Here is a 23,497-nt window from a genome sequence, read left to right as displayed (position 1 = left end):
AATGTAGATTTGCCACAAGGCAAGATGGTAATGCTTGAACATTATGAAGAGCAAAAACTGCACAAACACATTATATTTTAAACACTTCATCTATTTAACAAACTATGTACACTCTTTAGCTAAATGAGATGAATTGAGATTCAAGAGGCAGCACCGTACTGGCAAATCTCGTCCTAAAGGCATCCATTAATATAAATCAACAGTAGCAATTTGGTTTGATCATTTATTTGCAAGAATCATTAAGGTTTATTAGCATAATTATTCCCTGTGGGATTTCATGTCGAGGAAATGAAAAATGGCATTATCAATATTTAAAAGATAAGTGTGTAATGTTCAGAGTACTTAAACAGTCATCTGCAGGTGGTGTCCAGCTGCAGCAAATTAGATTAGATTTGGGCATTTTTTCTGAACAAAAGAAAAATTGTTTTGTTCTAATTGCTTCATTTTATAAAGCAATACGATTTTGTAAATAATTTCTACAGTATAGTTGGAACTTACAGTGTATACCTATTAACATGCCTGATTTCCGATCAGCAACTTTGATATGTTCAACCTTGCTATGCTGTAACTATTGGGGAACATTAATCAGCATAATCCATCATTTATTATTAGGGAAAGCTCTTTTCCATCTGATATCTAGACCATTAGTCTAGACCTGTAAGTGAAAAGCTGTATCCCAAAGGGAAATGAACCAGAAGATTTCTCCTTAATTCTGGGAGAGCATAAATCCTTCCTTAACAATGAAATATCATTTATGATAGTAATAGTTTATCATGACACATCTTTAAATGTGATAGTTGTTTTTTTTAAGTCATACAATGAAATGGTATTCAGTGATAAAAATAAGTGTGCTATCCAACCATAAAAGATATTGAGGAACCTTAAATGCATACTGCTGAGTGAAAGAAATCAGTCTATAAAGGCTACATACTGTATGATTCCAACTATATGATTCCAGTCATACATACTGTATGATTCCAGTGTCATTCCAATATGACATTCTGGAAAAGGCAAACTATAGATATAGTAGGAAGATTAGTGGTTTCCAGGGTGTTGAGTAGAAGGAGGGAGAGATGAATAGGTGACCACAGAACCTTTTAGAGCAGTAAAACTATTCTGTGTGACACCATAATGGTGGATACATGACATAATGCAATTGTCAAAACCCATATAGACTTGCAGAAGACAAAGCGTGAACTCTAATGTAAGCTATGGTCTATAGTGAATAGTGTATTAATATTGGTTCATCAACTGTAACTAATGTATGGCACTAATGATAGTGAAAATTGTGGAGGTGGGAGGGGAGAGGGGACATATGGGAACATTCTGTATTCTGTCAGTTCTCGTGGAAACCTGAAACTGCCCTAAAAAAACAAAGTCTATTATTTGTTAATTTTAGGGTAATTCAGGTAAAACCAGCTAATTGTTGCAATTGATTAAATTTGTCTTTGCTTTAGAAGAACAGTCTGGCCAAAATCTCTGCCAACCCCCTTAATAATTGCATAAATTATTGTAGAATCTTTCTACAATACTCATGTGTGGACTGGGCACAAAGAGCTGTAACTAAAATTGCCTTACAATCAAAAGTCCTTAGAGAAACAAATGCATACATGTTTGCTAAAATACTTGCTGCATGACATTTTGCTGTTAGGAACTACTGAATCTGTTATATCCTAAACTTGTCCTCATCTCTTACTCTGTCTATAAAGATCCTAACACTTTGAGGGGAAGATTAAGCTAAGAAATCTGCAGCAGGCTTCGGTTCAGTTCAGTTGCTCAGTCATGTCTAACTCTTTGCGACCCCATGGACTGCAGCACGCCGGGCCTCCCTGTCCATGACCAACTCCTGGAGTTTACTTAAACTCATGTCCATTGAGTCAGTGATGCCATCCAACTATCTCATCCTCTGTTGTCCCCTTCTCCTCCCACCTTCAATCTTTCCCAGCATCAAGGTCTTTTCAAATGAGTCAGTTCTTCACGTCAGGTGGCCAAAGTATTGGAGTTTCAGCTTCAGCATCAGTCCTTCCAATGAATATTCGGGACTGATTTTCTTTAGGATGGACTGATTGGATCTCCTTGCTGTCCAAGGGACTCTCAAGAGTCTTCTCCCACACCACAGTTCAAAAGCATCCATTCTTTGGCACTCAGCTTTATAGTCCAATTCTCACATCCATACATGACTACTGGAAAAACCATAGCTTTGACTAGACAGACCTTTGTTGGCAAAGTAATGTCTCCGCTTTTTAATATGCTGTCTAGGTTGGTCCTAACTTTCCTTCCAAGGAGTAAGCATCTTTTAATTTCATGGCTGCAGTCACCATCTGCAGTGATTTTGGAGCCCCCCAAAATAAATTCTGTCACTATTTCCACTGTTTCCCCATCTATTTGCCATGAAGCGATGGGACTGGGTGCCATGATCTTAGTTTTCTGAATGTTGAGTTTTAAGCCAGCTTTTTCACTCTCCTCTTTCACTGTCATCAAGATGCTCTTTAGTTCTTCACTTTCTGGCATAAGGGTGGTGTCATGGCTTCATCTCAGTTCAATTTATACACAATACCTAAAGGGCAACCTTCTCTCTGTTCCTCTCAGACAGTATTGCCAATGGGTAGAGCAGTGGAGGTGATGTTGATATGCAGTCATGTGATCATTGACCCAAGGAGAGAGGGGAGCAAAAGGTTTGCAGCTCCCAGAAACTCTTTCAAGGCTCAACTGAAGCTTTTTATTTGTACTTTGTATTTTTTTCTCATGGCCTGTCTTTGCCACATACAATGGTTTTGGAGTATCTTCAAGGAATTGTTCTAGGACTTATCCTGGATACCAAAATCCACAGATGTTCAAGTCCCATATACACTCCTTAGTATCCATGGTTTTGCACCTGCAGATTCAACCAACCAGCAATCCTGTGGTACTGCAGTACTGTATGTATTTATTGAAAAAAAAAAAAAAAAGCCTGTAAAGTGGACCTTTGCAGTTCAAACCCATGTTGTTCAACGGTCAGTTGTATATACCTTTTTGAACAGAATTTCCTTCCTCCATCTTACCTAAAGATGGAGGTCCCTTTGCTAGGGCAACCAGGATTGCAGTGTAAGGACTGTATGACTGAGAACTTGATTTCTACTTGGTCAGAATGCTGTTGACTTTTGTTGTTGTTCCCCTCACTATTGTGGATAAAAGCATAGCAACCAATTTACAAATCCTTTTTTTTTCTCTCATAATTTTTGATAACCTACATGGTTTCTCCTTAGTTTATTTGTACTAACTAAATGTAGTGCTTCCCCCTCAATAGATTCCCCATTTGAAGCATCCTTCTGATCATCCTAACATTCAGACTGCTACATTCTAAATGTAATGTTAATCTTTCAATGTTTGTTTATTAAGCTATGCTATGTTCAGGGTTCAGTTAGACAATGAGTATTGCATTTAAACTATTGCTATGTGTGGTGTTCTGAAATATTAATTGCTTATTTTAAGAAGCAAATAGTATTGATATATTTAACTGCCTGATGAAACAGATAATCTATGTATTGATGAATGAAATACTTTGTGTATTTGATTAATGAGTAGTCTTAAAGTTACAAATTTTGTTGTTCAGTCGCTGAGTCACATCTGACATTGCAACCCTGTGGACTGTAACCCACCAGGCTCCTCTGTCCAAGGGATTTCCTAGGCAAGAATACTGGAGTGGCTTGCCATTTCCTTCTCCAAAGTTACAAATATTTCCTTGCAAAAACTAAACCACTATTGTGATTTAGAAGTCCATTGTCATGACAGAGCTTACCTTCATCAAGTAACTAAATATTTAACGATCAGGTTTGTACTCTTTTAATGTTTCAAAAAATCTATATTTATTGACCTGTGAACATTTAAGATATATAATGTTGACTTGAGTCTATCCATACAACCAAAGAATTTGTCATTTGGATGCCAAGCAATCAATTAGATTGTGTTAGGTAGTTAAGGAAATGAAGAAATCATAATGTATCTAGACTTTAGAGAAGTGTTTTTGGAGAATTCCCTCAGTATATTCCTATAGAAGGGTCTGCAAATATTGGTAGTATATTAGTAAAATTTGAGCTTTGGTAAATAGTTGAATGACCTTACTCAAAGTTTGCTGATCTAGTTCCACCTGGAGAGAGACTCTTGTAGTGCATGTCAGGGCTCTGTGTTCTCCCAGTCTTACTCAACATTTTTATCCATGAAGTACTTGAAAATACAGAAGACATTTTATCCAATTTGCAAATGATGTTGACTGAAAATATGCACCATGTAAGAGTTGTGATTTCAGTTTTATTTGGGGCAAGATAAGGGCTATAGTCTGGGAGACAGCATCCCAGATAGCTCTGCGGAATTGCTCTGAAGAGGTAGGGAGAAGTTCAGTATTTTATGTGATTTTAGTGGAGGGGGTACATGCAGTCAAGCACACATGTAGAAGGTTACTGCAAGTTTCATGAATGTTGCTGCTAGTCATGTGGAGCACATGTCTCCATTAATGATTTTATTGCTTACTGCATATGAGAAGATGCAGGTATCAATGCTTGAACTCATAAAATCTTCTGAAAATATCTATCTGAAAGCTTGTTCTGCCAGTTGTTCCCAGAGCACAGAGTGCCTCCTTTCTTATCTGCATTCTAAACTCCTTTTCAGGATGTTTGCAGGTCAGTGACCACAATGGCTGGTGACTTAATCCTTGTGCCAATTTTAGATAACAATTTAATGACTCGGGATTATCGAATTACTGGACAAGCATGCTACATGGATATCCTGGGGTTTTTTTTGTGTGTGTTTTTTTTTTTTTTTTTCCAATCATCTTTTTATTTGGCTGCACTGGGTCTTAGTTGAGGCATCCGGGATTTTTAGTTGCACCATGCTCTTAGTTGTGGCTTGTGGGACCTAGTTCCTGACCAGGGACTGAACCCAGGTCCTCTGCACTGGCAGCACAAACTCTTAGCCATTGGACCACCAAGGAAGTCCCTGCATAGATATGTTGGAGGAAAAAACAAGAATCAAAAATTGTGATCAAAAAAATAAAAAATTCCTGACTCCAAGATTGCAGGGATTAAGGAAGGAAACTGGCTAGTAACTTCTAAAAGATAAAGAAGGAAGAGCGGCAAATGTGAGGAAGGAAATCTAAATACTCATAATCGTTAAAATCAAACATTAATTTAAAAAGGCAAGGAATACTTCAAATGTTTTGTTTTTCTTCATTTTCACTCATGAAATTAACCAGAGATAGTGATTGTATCAGTTAGGAATTACATTTGGATAGCTAATCGAATCCCAGTGGAACAGAGGACACAGAAGCTTAGACAGATGAGTTTACTTTTCTTTCAGACATGAAGTGCTGAGCTAGGCAACCCAGGGCTGGTGTGGTAGCTCCATGATCATAAAGAACCAAGGTTCCTTCTATGTTTCTGCTATGCCATTCAGAGCATGTGTTAGCTTGTTGGCAAGAGAGCTGGTGGACTTTCAGTCATCACATAGTCTTATTAATAAATCCAGATATACAAGCCCCCCCCCCCGCCAACAAGAAAAAGCTCAGAGAAATCCATTTTGGCCAAAGTTTGAAGAAGAAATCTGAAGGGGTAGACATATAAGCTGTTACAGTTCAGGTTGATGGTTTCAGACTTTCTTTAAAGGCTAAGAGAAAATAGTGAACACTTACCATTAAGAAAAGTTTTTCCAGTATATGAGACCCCCCCAAACCAGAGATCTAGTGTGCCAAGGTCTGTCTAAAGTGCTGAGACTGGATCAAGATAACAGAGGACCCCCTTCTTACCACTTCCTGGCTAGCAAGCAGGAGCCACCAAGAAGAGAGATGTGCTGCTGGGGGAGGAGAAGAGTATGGAGAGACCCTCTGACATGCAGGAACCCAGGAAAGGCCCAAAGCTAAGGGTGAGTCAGGAATGTTGAGAGAAGCTCTCTGGAAAACCAACCCCCAACATAAGCACGAGATAACAGGAGAGAAATTTGAAGATACTGTGTACTGAAGATAATGTTCAAATCCAGTTTAATTTCTGACTCTACAAACTCAGCCTCCTACATTAATGGTAGGAGAATGGACATGCTTATTACCAGGCATAAATATGACTTAACTCAGTCTTTGCTTTCTTACACAAGATGTCTGTCATTCAAAAAGTATGACACACACACCTGCATAAAAAATACAAAAAAATTATAAAAAGTATATTAAGATGAAGCAATCAACAGAACAAAATTCACATGACCCAGATGGTGAAACTATCAGAAAAAGTTAAATACTATAATTAATATATTAAAGTCTCTAAAGGAAAAGATAGACAATATATGTGAGAAGATGAGTACTTTTAGATGAGAAGATGGAAACTAACAGCTAATGGAAATACTAAATACAAACAGAATGGTAATGAACACGAAGAATGCCTTTGACAGGCTCATCAGAGGACTTAATGCTACCGAGGAATGAGTCAGTAAATTTGAAGATGTAAAAATAAAAATTACCTAAACTGAAACACAAAGAAAGATTGGAGGAGGGGAAAATTGAGCATTTGAGAGCTTTGAGAAAATATCAAACAGTCTAACACTTGTGGTAACATATATATTGTGGATATGATATGTAAAAGTAAAATATATGATAATAGCAGAAAAGATGGGATGGAGGAATTGAAATTAAACTGTTTTAAGGTTTACACATGACAAGTGAAGCAGAATTACAATATCTGAGTATTTAAATATACATATTCATAGTAAATCATAGAGAAATCACTAAAAAAATTAGAGGCATAAATAATAAGCTGATAATGAAAATAAAATGGCATCACAAAAAATGATCAAAAGAAAAAAAAAGAGAAAAATGAATATATAACAGATGCAACAAATATTTTAAAATTTGCAAAATTGTAGATATCAATCCATACATACCCATGCTGCTGAGGCTGCTGCTAAGTCACTTCAGTCGTGTCCGACTCTGTGCGACCCCATAGACGGCAGCCCACCAGGTTCCTCCATCCCTGGCATTCTCCAGGCAGGAACACTGGAGTGGGTTGCCATTTCCTTCTCCAATGCAGGAAAGTGAAAAGGGAAAGTGAAGTTGCTCAGTAGTGTCCGACTCTTAGCGACCCCATGGACTGCAGCCCACCCGGCTTCTCTGTCCATGGGATTTTCCAGGCAAGAGTGCTGGAATGGGGTGCCATTGCCTTCTCTGATACATACCCATAATGATATGTAACTGTAAATAGTATAAACACACCAATTAAAGGATGGTGATTGTCAGATTGAATAAAAAAGCAGCACCCAACTATATGCTATCTACAGACAATCCAATTTAAATATAAAAGATTAAAAGTAAAAGCATGGAGAAAGATACATTATATAAATATTAGTTAAATAAAAACTGGAGTGCCTATATTAATATCAAAAAGACTTCAGAAAAAAGAATATTACCAGAGAAAAAGAGGGTAATTTCAAAATGTTAATGTCAAAATGTTTTTAGGACCTCATAATCCTAAAGATGTATACATCTAACAATAGAGCTTTAAAATATATGTAGCAAAAAAAAAAAAAAAAGAACTGAAAAGAGAAATAAGCAAATTCACAGTTATTCTTGGCTACTTAAACACTCCTCTCAGTAATTGATAAAGCATTTATCAATTGATAAAGCAATTACTGAGAGGAGTTTTGAGGATATAGAAAGCTTGAACAGCATTCCTAGTCATCTTGAACAGCGTTCTCAGTCACCTTGACCTTGTTGAACACCTCACCACAAACACCAGATTATGTATTCTTTTCAAGAACATATGAAACATTCACCAGAACAGACTATATTCTGAACAATAAAACAAACCTCAATTAAAAAGATTTGAAGTCATACAAAGTATGTTCTCTGACCATAATGGAGTTAAACCAGAAATCAATAACAAAAAGACATCTGGACAATCTGAACTGTTGAGAAAGTTAACAAAACGCTCTTAAACAATTCATGGGTCAAAGAAGTCTTTGACTATTTTTAATTGAACAATTGAGAATCACAACACATCAAAATCTGGGGGAGGCAGCTAAAGTTAGGCTTAAAGGGAATTATAAGTTATATATTCATATTTGAAAAGAAGATGGTCCTTTATTTTTTGGCATGTGGGATCTTAGTTCCCTGACCAGGGATTGAATCCTTACCCCCTATAATGAAAACTTTGAGTTTTAACCCCAGTGTGTGTGTCTTAGTCACTTAGTCATGTCCAACTCTTTGCGATCCTATGGATTGTGGCCCACCAGACTCCTCTTGTCCATGGAATTCTCCAGGCAAGAATACTGGAGCAAGTAGCCATTCCCTTCTCTAGGGGATCTTTCCAACCCAAGAATCAAACCCAGGTCTTCTGAATTGCAGGCAGATTCTTTACTGTCTCAGCCACAGGGAAACCCTTTAAAACTCTCACCTCCAGGGAATTCCCAAGAAGGATAGTCTTAAAAATTTAAGTTTTCACCTTATGAAACTATACAATTAAGAGCAAACTAAGCCCAAAACAAACAGAGAAGAAAATAATGATAGTAAGAGCAGAAAAGAATGGACTTGTAAATTAAAAAAAAAAATAGAAATGATAAAACCAAAAGTTTGATCTTTGAAAATATAAATAAAATTGAGTTATAGCTGGTAGAGCTTTCTCCTGTGTGCATAACAGTAATACAATTTCAATAATTTGTTCATTTAACAAATATTTATTTATCACTTACTATATGCCAAGTACTATTTTAAATGCTTGGAGAACACCAGTGTTCAAAATAACAAGAACAGCAAAAAATTTTTGAAGAGTACTTGTTGAAGTTGTTAGAATAATGGGATTAAATGCAAATAGTAGTTGCATCCTGATTTCAAAATATTTTGTACTGTACACACCCTATCAACAGTTTTAATTTTGTAATAACTGAGTTTATAAGACTCCCAAAAGACAGAAACATAGTGTTCTCCCTACACACACACATTCACTCACACTCATATAAGTCCTCTTCTGATGTTAGAGAACAACTTGAGTCTAAGGTGAGGTCTAAAAGCCTATTAAGATTATCTATTTGCTATTCATCTCTGCATTTCAGTTTGGGAGGTTTCTACTGATGTATGTTCTAGCTCACTGATTCTCTTTTCAGTGGTGTCCACTCTACTGATATCCTATTAAAGGCATTCTTCATCATTACAGTGTATTTGATTTCTACACTTTCCTTTGGATTCTTAAGAGTTTTCATTTCTCTGCTTAAATTACTCTTTCATTTGTATGTTGTCTGCTTTTTCTGTCAGATCCTTTAGTATATTAATCGTAGTTATTTTAAATTCTTGTTTAATCCCAAATGTGTGTGATGGCTGAGTCTAATTCTGATGCTTACTTTACTTTTCAGAGTGTACTTTCCCTTCCCTCTTAACAGTCTGCCATTAGCCTTCTAATTTTTTATTGAAAGCTGGACATGGTATATTGGGTAACAGGGACTGAGGTAAACAGGGCTTTGGAGTGCGGTTTCTTTATTATATGGCTATGAGTTAGACTGTGTTTAATTTTGCTGTAGCTGTAGGTTCCAGAGGCTTCAAATCCCTCTCATGTTTTTGTCTCCTGTTGTCTTTGGATTCCCTACAAATCCGTTGTTAAACAGAGGGAGCGTTTTCATGTATTTGTGGGGGATGGCCATCTTCCCGTCTTCCTGCTCTGCCATCTTCTGTCTCCCAGAGTGAGTGTTTTGTAGGACTTCAGCTGCAGTCAGCTGTTATACACGGGAGCATTGTTGGTGTGGTGATAAAATGTGGGAAAGGGGAAGCATTCTATGATTTTATGATTAAATCTTTCAGTAGAGCTGTGTCCCTGGGCTATGACCTTCACAAATATTTCTTAGATCCCGTTTTGTCCACTTAGATGAGACAGGAAGGCTGGAGGAGGCTGGAGGCAGAGAGATATCCTTGCCCCAGGTGAAATAAGGTGCTGGTGAAATCTTTTCCTCTGGAAAGTAGGTCTTTATTGCAGACAAGGCTCTAGACATATTTCCAGAGGGTTGAATATTAAATTGTGAAATGCTTCTTCTTCTCAATCCCCTGTTTGAGCCATGGGAGCCCATTCTTGGTTTTTCATTGTGAGAACCTGCTGAGATTACTGGATGCAAAACCTATGGAAGTGTGGGGACATCTCTAATACTACAGTCCCCACTAGTTTTACTGACTTTAGTTCATACTCGGTCTCTAGAAATCCATAAAAATTAAAATTTAATTATTCCTAATTCATGGCTTCAGGGGCTCCTGGTCCAGATAAGCAGGTCTTGACTGTGACTCTCTGTATTTACCTCTCTCCAGATTTCAGGGTGGTGGGTTGCCCTTTGACCTCGGCTGTATGATGAATGCAAGAAAAGTCATTAGTTTCAACTTTACCAAGCTTTATGTGGTAGTCAGGAGGGAAATGAAAACTTCCAAGTTTTTATATTTTGGAGCTTAAACTACAAGTCTTATTATTAATATTTAAGCAGACATTGCTACACAAGATGGACTTTAATTTGATAGCACAGACTAAGCCAAGTTCACACACTGCTGCTGCTGCTGCTAAGTCACTTCAGTCGTGTCCGACTCTGTGGGACTCCATAGACCGCAGCCCACCAGGCTCCCCTGTCCCTGGGATTCTCCAGGCAAGAACACTGGAGTGGGTTGCCACTTCCTTCTCCAGTGCATGAAAGTGAAAAGTGAAAGGGAAGTCACTCAGTTGTGTCCGACTCTTCGCGACCCCATGGACTGCAGCCCACCAGGCTCCTCCGTCCATGGGATTTTCCAGGCAAGAGTACTGGAGTGGGGTGCCATCACCTTCTCCGAGTTCACACACTAACTACCTTAAATTTTTTTTTAAATTTTAGTTTTGACAAGATTTCTATAAATGTCATCTTTAAAATCAATATATTTGACTAATTTCTCGGACCCATTCCTGTTCTTAAGTTCTTCCATTTAAAACGGACTTCACTGTCTAACTTGCCAGTAAAATAAACATGACCAACATCCTGCCATTATATATCTGCTCTCTTATTGGTTCCTGGAATGAAATCCATGTGGTCATGTTTTTATTCCTTCAGTTTACCAACAGCTTCTGTGGGCCACCCACAGTGTTTATTAATCAATAATTATGCACCGTGACTGTGCCTCCCATTGCTGAGGACATAGGCAGTCATCAGCCCTGTACAACATGCAGTAAAGTGCCTTTGCTCTCATGTCTTACATAGGTGCTTAGTTGCTCAGTCGTGTCCGACTCTTTGCGACCCCAACGACTGTAGCCCACCAGGCTCCTATGTCCATGAGGATTCTCCAGGCAAGAATACTGGAGTGGGTTGCCATGCCCTCCTCCAGGGGATCTTCCCAACCCAGGGGTTGAACCCAGATCTCCCGCATTGTCTTACATAGGAGTTTGCCGTATTTCTCAGTTAACAGTTTCTACATTTCAACTTGGTTCCAAACTCCACTAAGCCCACACTTCGTCCCTTGAGGGGAATCTTGGGCTCCTAACAGACTGCAAAGGTCTTGCACCATGATACATTTGGAACTCCCGCCTGCCTCCTTTAAACCTGTGGAGTAGCCCTCCCTGCCAGCCTCTCAAGAAGCTCAGTACTGATTGGGTGCTGCTGCGTCCAATGGGAAGCTGCGACACTGCGCGTAGTCAAGGTTCGAGCGGGCACTCCGTGGTGGCGGTTGCTGGGAAACCGCGTAGACACCAGAGAGCCCTGCTGGTGTTTAGGTTTGCCGCTGGAGGTTGTAGCCGCCCGAGAGAGAGAAGGGGAGTTTCGTCTGCCGAGATGGTAAGCATTGCCGAAACGACTCGGTTGTATATTGATTTAATTCTAGTTTAGAGCCAGCCTGCTTCTAAAAAAGGATTTGAAGTGCCTAATCTGAGAATTAAATGGGAAAATCGTATCTCAGAGACCTCAGGTGCTGGTATTTAAGCGACGCGCGTGCTGGCTGCCCCGCCCCGCCCCTCTTTAGATCTGCCCGGCAAAAAATTTTGCTTCCCACGTTTCTGGAAATTTGGGAGATGTTTAAGAACTGCTGAACAAATGAGTGGAAATAAAGCTCCAGAAGACAGCGAATGAATAAATATGGGTTGACTTATTTAATGTGTATTGGGAACACGTGAGCAGCTTTTGAACCGCACTTCACGGCCAAGGGGGAAGGAGGAGAGGATGGAATGAAGTTAGCGGTAAAGAGCTGGATATGTAGAACTCAGCTGCGCGTCTTAGAATTCTAATATGGCTGTTTATTGGCTGAGGAAACCTGAGTCAAGTTGTTTTAACTTTCCATGCCTCATCTATAAGATGGGGAACACAAATAGTACCTGCTTCATTAATACATCTTAAAAAAAATTTTTTTTTAATCTACCACATTGCTTTTTTGTTATGTCTCTGAATTTGGAGAGGAAGCCAAACGCCTTTCATTTATTACAGTTTCATTTGTTTCTGGGGCTACATCAATGTATTTTTACAAATTAGATCCTGGAATACCAAAGTATGCTTTTTTTTGTTTTGTTTTCCCTTCTCCATTTTAGGCTTCCATAAGGAGAACTTTGAGCTTCAGTGAAAGGCATCAGAAATTAGTAGATATAAACTATTGCAAAAAATTGCATGTCGAGGCACTACAAAGGCTACAGAATCAAACCAGGGACCAAATGGTGCAGAACGAGAATGATGACCGGGCTGAGCGCAAAAGGTTCCTCAGATTATTACAGGATGAACAATTTGAGCTGGATATGGAAGAGGCCATTCAAAAGGTAAGTTTTACTATTCATTTTCACATCATTTTTCTCTTCATTTTCTCTTTGGAAACAATGAAAGCCAACTGTTAATACTGGAATGGAGCAGATAGGATAAGCATCAGGCAAAGGATGCCTCCCTGTGAGTCAGCCCAGTGTAGTGGTAAAAAGCTGAGGTTTTGGAGCTAGACTGGTGCCTTTGAGTCCTGGTACTGGATATGTTAGCTATGGAACCTTGAGTAAGTTGCTTTTACTTTGTCTGCCTCATTGAGAAAATAAGAATAATAATAGTACCTATGTCATAGGATTGTTTAAATAATCAGTTAGTACTGTTTTAATAATTAACATAGGCAAAGCTCTTAGAATAGTGCCTGGAAGAGTAAGCACTCAGGATTTTTTTTTTTTCCTTTTAAATATGAAATCTCTAATTACTGACTTCCATGGTTTAAGTCTAGTTCTTTGCCTTCCATAAAATTCTAAAGACAAAAATTTAAGAACACCTGTTTTGAATTTACAGATATTAAACATGTATTTTAAGTGGTAGAAAATGAACACATATATTAGCTATGAATTTACTTTGTCTGGAACTACATGGATTTGATCCCTGGTTGGGGAACTAGGATGCCAAAAAATGCTTCCCCCCCAAAAAAAGAAAGAATTATGGTGTAATACATAAGTATGTAACTACTAAAGTTTGGAGATAGCTTTTGAGTGGATTTTTCTGAATATTTTAGAAGATGAGGGAGGTAGAAAAAGGGAAACCAACAAGAAAATAAAGGAGTTCTTATAAATGTGAAAAAGGTATCTGATATTTATGTATTCTTTTAGTGTCTGCTGTATGGTCAACATTTTTGTAAGATATCAGTTCAGTTCAGTCGCTCAGTTGTGTCCAGCTCTTTTCGACTCCATGAATTGCAGCACGCCAGGCCTCCCTGTCCATCACCAACTCCCGGAGTTCACTCAAACTCACGTCCATCGAGTCGGTGATGCCACCCAGCCATCTCATCCTTTGTCGTCCCCTTCTCCTGCCCCCAATCCCTCCCAGCATCAGAGTCTTTTCCAATGAGTCAACTCTTTGCATGAGCTTTAGCATCATTCCTTCCAAAGAAATCCCAGAGCTGATCTCCTTCAGAATGGACTGGTTGGATCTCCTTGCAGTCCAAGGGACTCTCAAGAGTCTTATCCAACACCACAATTCAAAAGCATCAATTCTTTGGCGCTCAGCTTTCTTCACAGTCCAACTCTCACATCCATACATGACCACTGGAAAAACAGATGTTGACTAGACGGACCTTTGTTGGGAAAGTAATGTCTCTGCTTTTGAATATGCTATCTAGGTTGGTCATAACTTTCCTTCCAAGGAGTAAGCGTCTTTTAATTTCATGGCTGCAATCACCATCTGCAGTGATTTTGGAGCCCAAAAATATAAAGTCTGACACTGTTTCCACTGTTTCCCTAACTATTTCCCATGAAGTGATGGGACCAGATGCCATGATCTTAGTTTTCATGTTGAGCTTTAAGCCATCTTTTTCACTCTTCTCTTTCACTTTCATCAAGAGGCTTTTGAGTTCCTCTTCACTTTCTGCCATAAGGGTGGTCTCATCTGCATGTCTGAGGTTATTGACATTTCTCCCGGCAATCTTGATTCCAGCTTGTGCTTCTTCCAGTCCAGCATTTCTCATGATGTACTCTGCATAGAAGTTAAATAAGCAGGGTGACAATATACAGCCTTGATGTACCCCTTTTCCTATTTGGAACCAGTCTGTTGTTCCATGTCCAGTTCTAACTGTTGCTTCCTGACCTGCATATAGGTTTCTCAAGATATAGGGAATGGCAAAAACAACTTTTAAAAGTGGTATTCCTCCTTCTGAGTTTCAAATTTCAGACTCTTAGACATGACTTTTTAACCCTGGGCAAGAATATTCTTAGGGATTAGATTTTTTTCTCCCGTTCTTTTTATTCTTATTTTTTCTTTAGTTTTTAAGAAAATCCCAGGTATTGTATCAAGTCTCTCTTGCATACTTCAGTATACATCTTATAAAATATGGATTTTTTTAAACATAGCAGCAAAGTGCCACTATCTTACCTAATAAAATTATCAATAAATAAATTCTAGGCATCATTTAATACCATTCCATAGTCAAATTTCTGTGATTGTGTTAAAAGACAGATTTTACAATTCAGTCAAGATCCAAACAAGGTTCAAAAACAGCCCTTCCCTTGTACTTTATTTCTTTAACTTCATGTTCTTAACTTGTTTTTAACATGTGTTTAACTTGCTTGGTCAGTTGTTTAATAGGATATCCCACTTTCTGTATTTATTTGTTTGCTTTCTCAGTAGTTCCTTTACTTTGTTCCTCTATCTCTTATATTTCCTTTAAATGAAAGTTAGCCCTAAAGGCATGATTAGATTTCAGTTCAGTTGCTCAGTCATGTCCGACTCTTTGCAACCCCATGGACTGTAGCACACCAGGCTTCCCTGTCCATCACCAACTCGTGGAGCTTGCTCAAACTCATATCAACTATCTCATAATAGATTTATGTACAACTTTTTGGCAATCACTCCATGGTGGTGCTATCCTTGATACTGTAATCCACTAGCTGGTGCTAATGTTGATCAGTGGATTTAGAGAGACAACCTGGTTCCTCTGTTGTAAAGAGAGGAACTTGAATCTGTGGTTTCATCAATTAATCTTTTTCCTTTATTAGGGGTTGCGAAACACTGATTTTTAAATTTTGTTGTTTAAAAACAACAACAAAGGGTAATTTAGTACACTAAAATACAATTTTTACTTGAAAGGGAGATCAATAGTTAATTATCAGAGTAAGAATTGGTTCCTAGTTACTTCCATTGGTGTATGCCTGTGTTGTTTTTTAAAATTTTGTTTTCTTTAGCTTTGGACTTTTTCTCTTTTTAAAATTATCTCTGTGGACTCATGGGTCTTCATATACTTGAATTAATTGTATTTATTATTCATTTTCATGCTCAAATTGTTCTACCTTTGGCCAGTAGATGCCTTTTTGTTGCTCTGTGTCCTTTTGACAAGACTTCCTTATCTGTGGTAGCTTCCTTGCTTTTTGTCAGAACAAAATGTTACAGCCTGCTGCTGCTGCTGCTAAGTCACTTCAGTCGTGTCCGACTCTGTGTGACCCCATAGACGACAGCCCACCAGGCTCCCCCATCCCTGGGATTCTCCAGGCAAGAACACTGGAGTGGGTTGCCATTTCCTTCTCCAATGCATGAAAGTGAAAAGTGAAAGTGAAGTCCCTCAGTCGGTCCGACTCTTCCAGACCCTCAGCCCACCAGGCTGACTCCAGGCAAGAACACTGGACTGCCATTTCCTTCTCAATGGCCCTCAGTCTCTCAGTGACCCCATGGACTGCAGCCTTCCAGGCTCCTCTGTCCATGAGATTTTCCAGGCAGGAGTACTAGGGTTGGTTAATTTTATGTGTCAACTGGACTGGGCCATGGAGTGCCCAGATATTTGGTCAAACATTATTTTGTGTGTTTTTAGATGTGCTTAACGTTTAAATTAGTAAATTGGGTAAAGCAGATTTCCCCCCTAGTGTGGGTGAGTTTCATCCAATCACTGAAGGCCTATCAGAACAAAAAAGCCAAGTGAGAGGAAATTGCTCCTCTCTGATTGCCTTCCAGCTGGATCATTAACATTTTTCCTGTCTTCACACTTGGACTGAAATATCAGCTCAAGTCTCAAGCCTAAAATCCTTCTGACAGGAGCTACACCACTGGCTCTCCGGCCTTTGAACTTAGACTAGAACTAAACTAACTGGCTGTCCTCATCCAGCTTTCCAACTCACCCTGCAGGTCTTGGGACTTGCCCATTTCCAAAACTGCTTGAGCTGATTCCCTATTATATTGTTTCTGTTTCTCTGGAAAACTAATACAAGGCTCATCTTATAAATTTCTTTATTTATACCTGGAATTGACCATTGTACTAAGGAATTCTATTGTTTTTTAGTGGAAATAATATTTAGAGACAAGTTGGGTTTAGATATGCTTATTATTCTGAATGTTAGATATGCTTATTATTATATTGGTTCCAGGTCTTTTCAGCAGACAGAACTTGGAAATAGGTGTATTTTTAACTTTCTGAGATAAAGTTAGGCTTATGGAATAGTTGCAACAATAGTATGAAAAAATCCTGTATCCCCTTAACCTGAGTTCCCTTTATGTTAATGTCTAACATAATCATAGAACAATTATCAAAATGAAGAAATTAGCCTTGGCACAATACTGTTAACTGAATTGTGAGATTTATTCAGATTTCATCAGTTTTTCCACTGACATCTTTTTTGTGTTCCAAGATCACAAGTTTCATTTAGTTGTCAGGTCTCTTTAGTCTCCACCAGTCTTAGTCTCCTCCATTCTATGAGAATTCCTCCCTTTTTCTTGCCTTTCCTGACCTTGACTATTTTGAATACTATAGTTTTTTTTGTTGTTGTTACATTAGTGTTTCTGTTGCTGTGTGTCAAATTGCCACAAATTTCGCAGCTTGAAACAACACCCATTTGTTACCTCACAATTCTTGTTGGTCAGAAGTCCAGACCTGGTGTAGCTGGATTGTCTGCTTGGTCTCACAAGGCTAAAATCGAGGTGTTGCCTGGGATGCATTCTCATATGGAACTTGGGGCCTCTTCTCAGCTCACTTACTCAGCAGAGTTCGTGTTCTTGTAGTTGTAAGACTGAAGTTTTCATCTTCCAGAGGTTGCTGACATTCCCTGCCACATGACCCTTCTCTACACATGAAGTTTACTTGCTTTCTGGCACCAGAACGTGTTCCAGACTCAGCTTATTCTTTCCTTGCCTTGGAATCAGCCAGTTCTCTAAGGAGACTTGGTTCTTTTCATTGGAGAATGATATTTAGAAACCAAGGTCTGAATGATAGATGTGCTCATTATTAGTGTAACACTCTAAGGGGAAAGAACTAGAAAATAACCACACACACACATCTGTGTTTACATTTACGTCTGTGTCTATCTGCACATATTTATTAATAAAACAAGCCATGAGTCTGTTGGTACTGCTGACTCCAGTCTGCCTCTCCAGGGCTCACTTTTGTCTTTCCCCTTTTGTTATTTATTTGTAATTGCATTCTCCCAACAAAAAGAAATCTGGCTCTCATTATCTGTAATATATTTACTTATCCTTTCAACTCCAGAATACAGATAGTTTCAGAATTGGTAATCTGCACCCTTGTGAACAACAAATTTACTTACTATATTATAGATTTGGGTACAGTTCTTTGTGTCTTTTGCTTTGTCAAACACTTTTTTACAGTTATTTTGGTCCACTACTGCCTGTCTACTTCATTGTGGTTATTTGATTAATTTTTATTTATTTTGTGATTATTTTTTAATACAATTAATTTGTTATAGTCAACATTCATTGTTCTCCCCACATCTGATTCATATATATATATTTCTTTAAATGTTGAACTAGTTATAAATCCTTGGGAAGGGGCAAAGATAGTATGGAGTACTGTCCACTGGCCCCTGAACAGTTTCTTTCATTGATTACATCTTTTATAACTGTACTACAATATCAAATCCTGGAAAGTGATATTGCTGCATTATGCTTATGTACTTTTGTGTCATTTTATCAAAGGTGTACGTTTATGCAACCATTACCTCATTCAAGAAACAGAGCTATTCCATCCCCACCACGACCTCATTCATGATCCCCCATTATAGTCATACTCTTCCTTCAATCCCCACTATGCCAGCAATCACTAATTTGTTTTCCATCTTTATAATTTTGTTATTTCAAGAATGTTATTAAAAAATGTTGTGTAAACAGTAGTGTGTGATTACATATATATATGGAATCATATGTCTGTCACTTTTGAATAGGCTGTTTTTATTGCACATCATGCTCTTGAGATTCATTTTTTAAATATTTATTTTTGATGATTGGTTTACAGTATTGGTTTGATTTGTCATACTAGTAATCATTGGTGTATGTCCCTTCCGTCTTGAGTCTCCCTCCCGTTTCCCACCCATTCCCATCCCTCTAGGTTATTACAGGGCCCCAGTTTGAGTTCCCCGAGTCATACAGCAAATTCCTGTTGGCTACCTATTTACATGTGTTAGTATATATGAATCCATGTTGCTCTCTCCATTTATCTAACCCTCTCCCTCTTCTACCTCACCCTTATCCTTAAGTATGTTCTCTATATCTGCATCTCCAGTGTTCTCTATGTAAGCAGTCTCCAGTGCTGCTGTGTGAACAGATTGATCAATACCATCCTTCTAGATTCCATATATATGTGTTAATATATGATATTTTTCTCTTTCTTACTTACATTACTTTACTCTGCATAATAGGTTCTAGGTTCATCCACCTCATTAGAACTGACTCAAATGTGTTTCTTTTATGGCTGAGTAATATTCCATGATATATATGTGCCATAGCTGCTGCTGCTTTTTTGGGGGGGGACACTATGTTTTAATTGAAGGATAATTGCTTTACAGAATTTTGTTGTTTTCTGTCAAACATCAACAAGAATCAGCTATAGGTATACCCATGCCCCCTTCCTGAACCTCCTCCCATTTCCCTCTGCATCCCACTCTTCTAGATTGTCACAGAGCCCCTGTTGGAGTTCCCTGAGTCATATAGCAAATTCCTGTTGGATATCCATTTTACAGATGGTTTTGTAAGTTTCCATGTTACTCTCTCCATACTCTCCCTTCTTCCCTTCCCCCGTGTCCATAGGTCTATTCTCTATGTTGGTTTCTCCATTGCTGTCCTGCAAATAAATTCATCAGTACCATCTTTCTAGATTCCATATGTATGTGTCAGTATATGATATTTATATTTCTCTTTTTGACTTACTTCACTCTGTATAATAGGCTCTAGGTTTGTCTACCTCATTAGAATTGACTCAAATGTGTTCCTTTTGATGGCTGAGTAATATTCCATTGTATATACGTATCACAGCTTCTTTATCCATTCATCTGTCAGTAGACGTCTAGGTTGATTCTGTGTTTTGTTTATTGTAAATAGTACTGCAATGAACATTGGGGAATATGTCTCTTTTTCAGTTTTGGTTTCTTCAGGGTATATGCCTAGAAATGATATTGCTGGTACATATGGTGGTTTTTGAAAAGTGAAAAGTGAAAGTCGCTCAGTTGTGTCTGACTCTTTGTGACCTCATGGACTGTACATATACAGTCTATGGAATTTTCCAAGCCAGAATACTCGAGTGGGTAGCCTTTCCCTTCTCCAGGGGATCTTCCCAACCCAGGGATCAAACCCATGTCTCCCACATTGCAGGTGGATTCTTTACCAGCTGAGCCACAAGGGAAGCCCAAGAATACTGAAGTGGGTAGCTTGTCCCTTCTCCAGCAGATCTTCCCGACCCAGGAATTGAACTGGGGTCTCCTGCATTGTAGGTGGATTCTTTACCAACTGAGCTATCAGGGAAGCCCTATGGTGGTTTTACCCCTAGTTTTTTAAGGGATCTCCAGACTGTCTTCCATAGTGGCTGTATCAGTTTACATTCCCAACAGCAGTGTAGGAGGGTTCCATTTTCTCCACACCCTCTCCAGCACTTGTTTGTGGATTTTTTTTAGTTGCAATTGTAAATGGGATTGATTCCTTAATTTCTCTTTCTGATTTTTCAGTTGTTAGTATATAGGAATGCAAGTGATTTCTGTGTATTGATTTTGTATCCTGCGACTTTACTAAATTCACTGATTAGTTCCAGTAATTTTCTGGTAGTATCTTTAGGGTTTTCTACATACAGTATCATGTCATGCAAATAGAGTTTTACTTCTTCCTTTCCAATCTGGATTCCTTTTATTTCTTTCTTGTCTCAGATTGCTGTGGCTAGGACTTCCAAAACTGTTGAATAATTGTGGCAAGAGTGGGCATCTTTGTCTTGTTCCTGATCTCAGAAGGAATGCTTTCAGTTTCTTCCCATTGAGAATAATGTTTGCTCTGGGTTTGTTGTATATGGCCTTTATTAGGCTAAGGTAGATTCCTTCTATGTCCATTTTTTGAAGAGTTTTTATCATAAATGGGTGCTGAATTTTGTCAAAAGGTTTTTCTGCTGGAGGTTATCATATGGTTTTTATCTTTTAATTTGTTAATTTGTAAATATGTTTAATATGTTAAACATAACATATATGCAATAATGCATATATTGAAGAATCCTTGCATACCTGGGATAAACCTGACTTGATCATGGTCTATAATCTTTTTAATGTGTTGTTAAATTCTTTTTGCTAGAATTTTGATGAGGATTTTTGCATCTATATTCATCAGTGATATTGGCCTGTACTTTTCTTTTTTCATGATATCTTTGTTTGGTTTTTGTATCAGTGATTGTGGCCTCGTAGAATGAGTTTGGAAGTATTCCTTCCTCTGCAATTTTTGGGAAGAGTTTCAAAAAAAAAAAACATTAGCTGTCGTCTAAATGTTTGATAGAATTCCCCTGTCTGGCCCTGGGCTTTTGTTTTTTGGGAGATTTTTAATCACAGTTTCAATTTCAGTGTTTGTAATTGGCTTCTTCATAATTTCTGTTTCCTCCTGGTTCAGTCTTGGAAGCTTGAACATGTTTAAGAATCTGTCCATTTCCTCTAGGTTGTCCCATTTTATTAACATACAGTTGCTCATAGTACTCTCTTATGATCCATTATATTTCTGTGTTGTCTGTTGTAACCTCTCCTTTTTCATTTCTAATCTTGTTGATTTTTCTCCCCTTTTTTCTTGATAGGTCTGGCTAATGGTTTGTCAATTTTGTTTATCTTCTCAAAGAACCAGCTTTTAGTTTTATTAATCTTTACTATCGTTTCCTTCATTTCTTTTTCATTTATTTCTGCTCTGATCTTTATGATTTGTTTCCTTTTGCAACTTTGGGTTTTTTTTCTTCTTTTTTTTCCAGCTGCTTTAGATGTAAATCTATTTGATGTTTTTCTTGTTTCTTGAGATAGGATTGTATTGCTATAAACTTCCCTCTTAGAACTGCTTTTGCTGTATCCCATAGGTTTTGGGCCATCCTGTTTTCCGTGTCATTTGTTTCTAGGAATCTTTTGATTTCTCTTCTTATTTTTGGTTAACCTCTTTGTTATTTAGTAGTGTATTGTTTAATCTTCATGTGTTTGTGTTTTTTGCAGTTTTTTTTCCCCCCTGTAGTTGATATCTAGTCTCATAGCATTATGATCAGAGAAGATGCTTAATATGATTTCAATTTTCTTAAATTTACTGCTGCTTGATTTGTGGCTCAAGATGTGGTCTGTCCTAGAGAATGTTCCATGTGCATTTGAGAAGAAAATGTATTCTTCTGCATTTGGATGGAAAGTCCTGAAGATAGCAATTAGGTCCATTTGGTCTAATATTTCATTTAAGGTTTGTATTTCCTTATTGATTTTCTGTTTTGATGCTCTGTCTATTGGTGAAAATAGGTGTTAAAGTACCCTACTGTTATTGTGTTACTGTTGATTTCCCCTCGTATGTTTGTTAGTATTTGCCTTATATTGAGGTGCTCCTGTTGGATGCATAAATATTTAAAATTGTTATGTCTTCTTCTTGGATTGATCCCTTGATCATTATGTAGTATCCTTCTTTATTGCTCATAATATTCTTTATTTTAAAGTCTACTTCGTCTGAAATAAGAATTGCCACTCCAGCTTCTTTTTGATTTCTGTTTGCATGGAATATCTTTTTCCATCCTTTTACTTTCAGTCTGTGTGTGTCTGTAGGTCTGAAGTGGGTCTCTTGTAGGCAGCAAATATATGGGTCTTGTTTTTATATCCATTCAACCAGTCTGTATCTTTTGGTTGGTGCATTTAATCTGTTTACGTTTAAAGTAATTATTCATATATATGTTCCTGTTGGCATTTCTTAATTGTTTTGGGTTTGTTTTTGTAGGTCTTTCCTTTCTCTTGTGTTTGCTGCCTATATAAGTCCCTTTAGTATTTGTTGTAAAGCTGGTTGGTGGTACTAAATTCTTAATTTTTGCTTGTCTGTGAAGCTTTAGGTTTCTCCATCCATTTTGAGTGAGATCCTTGCTGGGTAGAATATCTTGGTTGTAGATCTTTTTTCTTGCAGTACTTTAAATATATCCTGCTGTTCCCTTCTGGCCTGCAGAGTTTCTGCTAAAAGATCTCCTGTTAATTGTATGGGTTTTCCATTGTATGTTACTTGTTTCTTTCCTTTGCTGCTTTTAAAATTCTTTCTTTGTGTTTAATCTCTGTTAGCTTGATTAGTATGTGTCTCAATATGTCTCTCCTTAGGTTTATTCTGTTAAAGGACTCTGCACATCTTGGACTTGATTGACTGTTTCCTTTCCCATGGTGGGGAAGTTTTCACCCATAATCTCTTCAAAAATGTTCTCAGTTCCTTTCTCTTTGTCTTCTTCTGGGACCCGTATAACTCAAATGTTGGTGTGTTTAATATTGTCCCAAAGGTCTCTTGAGTCTATCCTCAGTTTCTTTTTGTTCCTTGTCCTTTATTCTATTCTTCAGCAGTATTTCCACCATTCTCTTTTACAGCTCACTTATCTGTTCTTCTGCCTCAGTTATTGTACTATTGATTCCTTCTAGAGTATTTTTAATTTCAATAATTGTGCTATTCATCTCTCTTTACTTATTCTTTATTTCTTCTATGTACTTGGTAATTGTATTAATTGTGTTGATGGTTTCTTTTATTTTCTTCATTCTACTTTCAAAGCTTGGAACATCTTTACTCTCATTATTCTGAATTCTTTTTCAGGTAGTTTGCTTATTTCCTCTTCGTTTATTTGGTCTTGTGAGTT

At 37.8% G+C, this 23,497-nt stretch overlaps 1 protein-coding gene across 4 annotated transcripts in view; it reads left to right on the top strand.

Annotated features, from left to right (window-relative positions):
* Positions 1–23,497, top strand: part of MNS1 (meiosis specific nuclear structural 1) — a 131,963-nt gene that overhangs the window by 35,835 nt on the left and 72,631 nt on the right. For 3 of the 4 annotated variants that reach the window (XM_070377952.1, XM_070377954.1, XM_070377953.1), the window contains one exon: positions 12,516–12,737. In XM_070377952.1, coding sequence (XP_070234053.1) covers positions 12,516–12,737 — 222 coding nt within the window. Of the gene's footprint in view, positions 1–11,592; positions 11,773–12,515; positions 12,738–23,497 lie in introns of those variants that run through there. The other variant, XM_070377951.1, reaches the window with a different exon arrangement.

Source organism: Bos mutus, chromosome 10, assembly GCF_027580195.1.
Source record: "Bos mutus isolate GX-2022 chromosome 10, NWIPB_WYAK_1.1, whole genome shotgun sequence".
Lineage (NCBI taxonomy): Eukaryota > Metazoa > Chordata > Mammalia > Artiodactyla > Bovidae > Bos > Bos mutus.
Note: the sequence above shows the minus strand (reverse complement) of the source record. Positions and strands in the feature narration are given on the sequence as shown.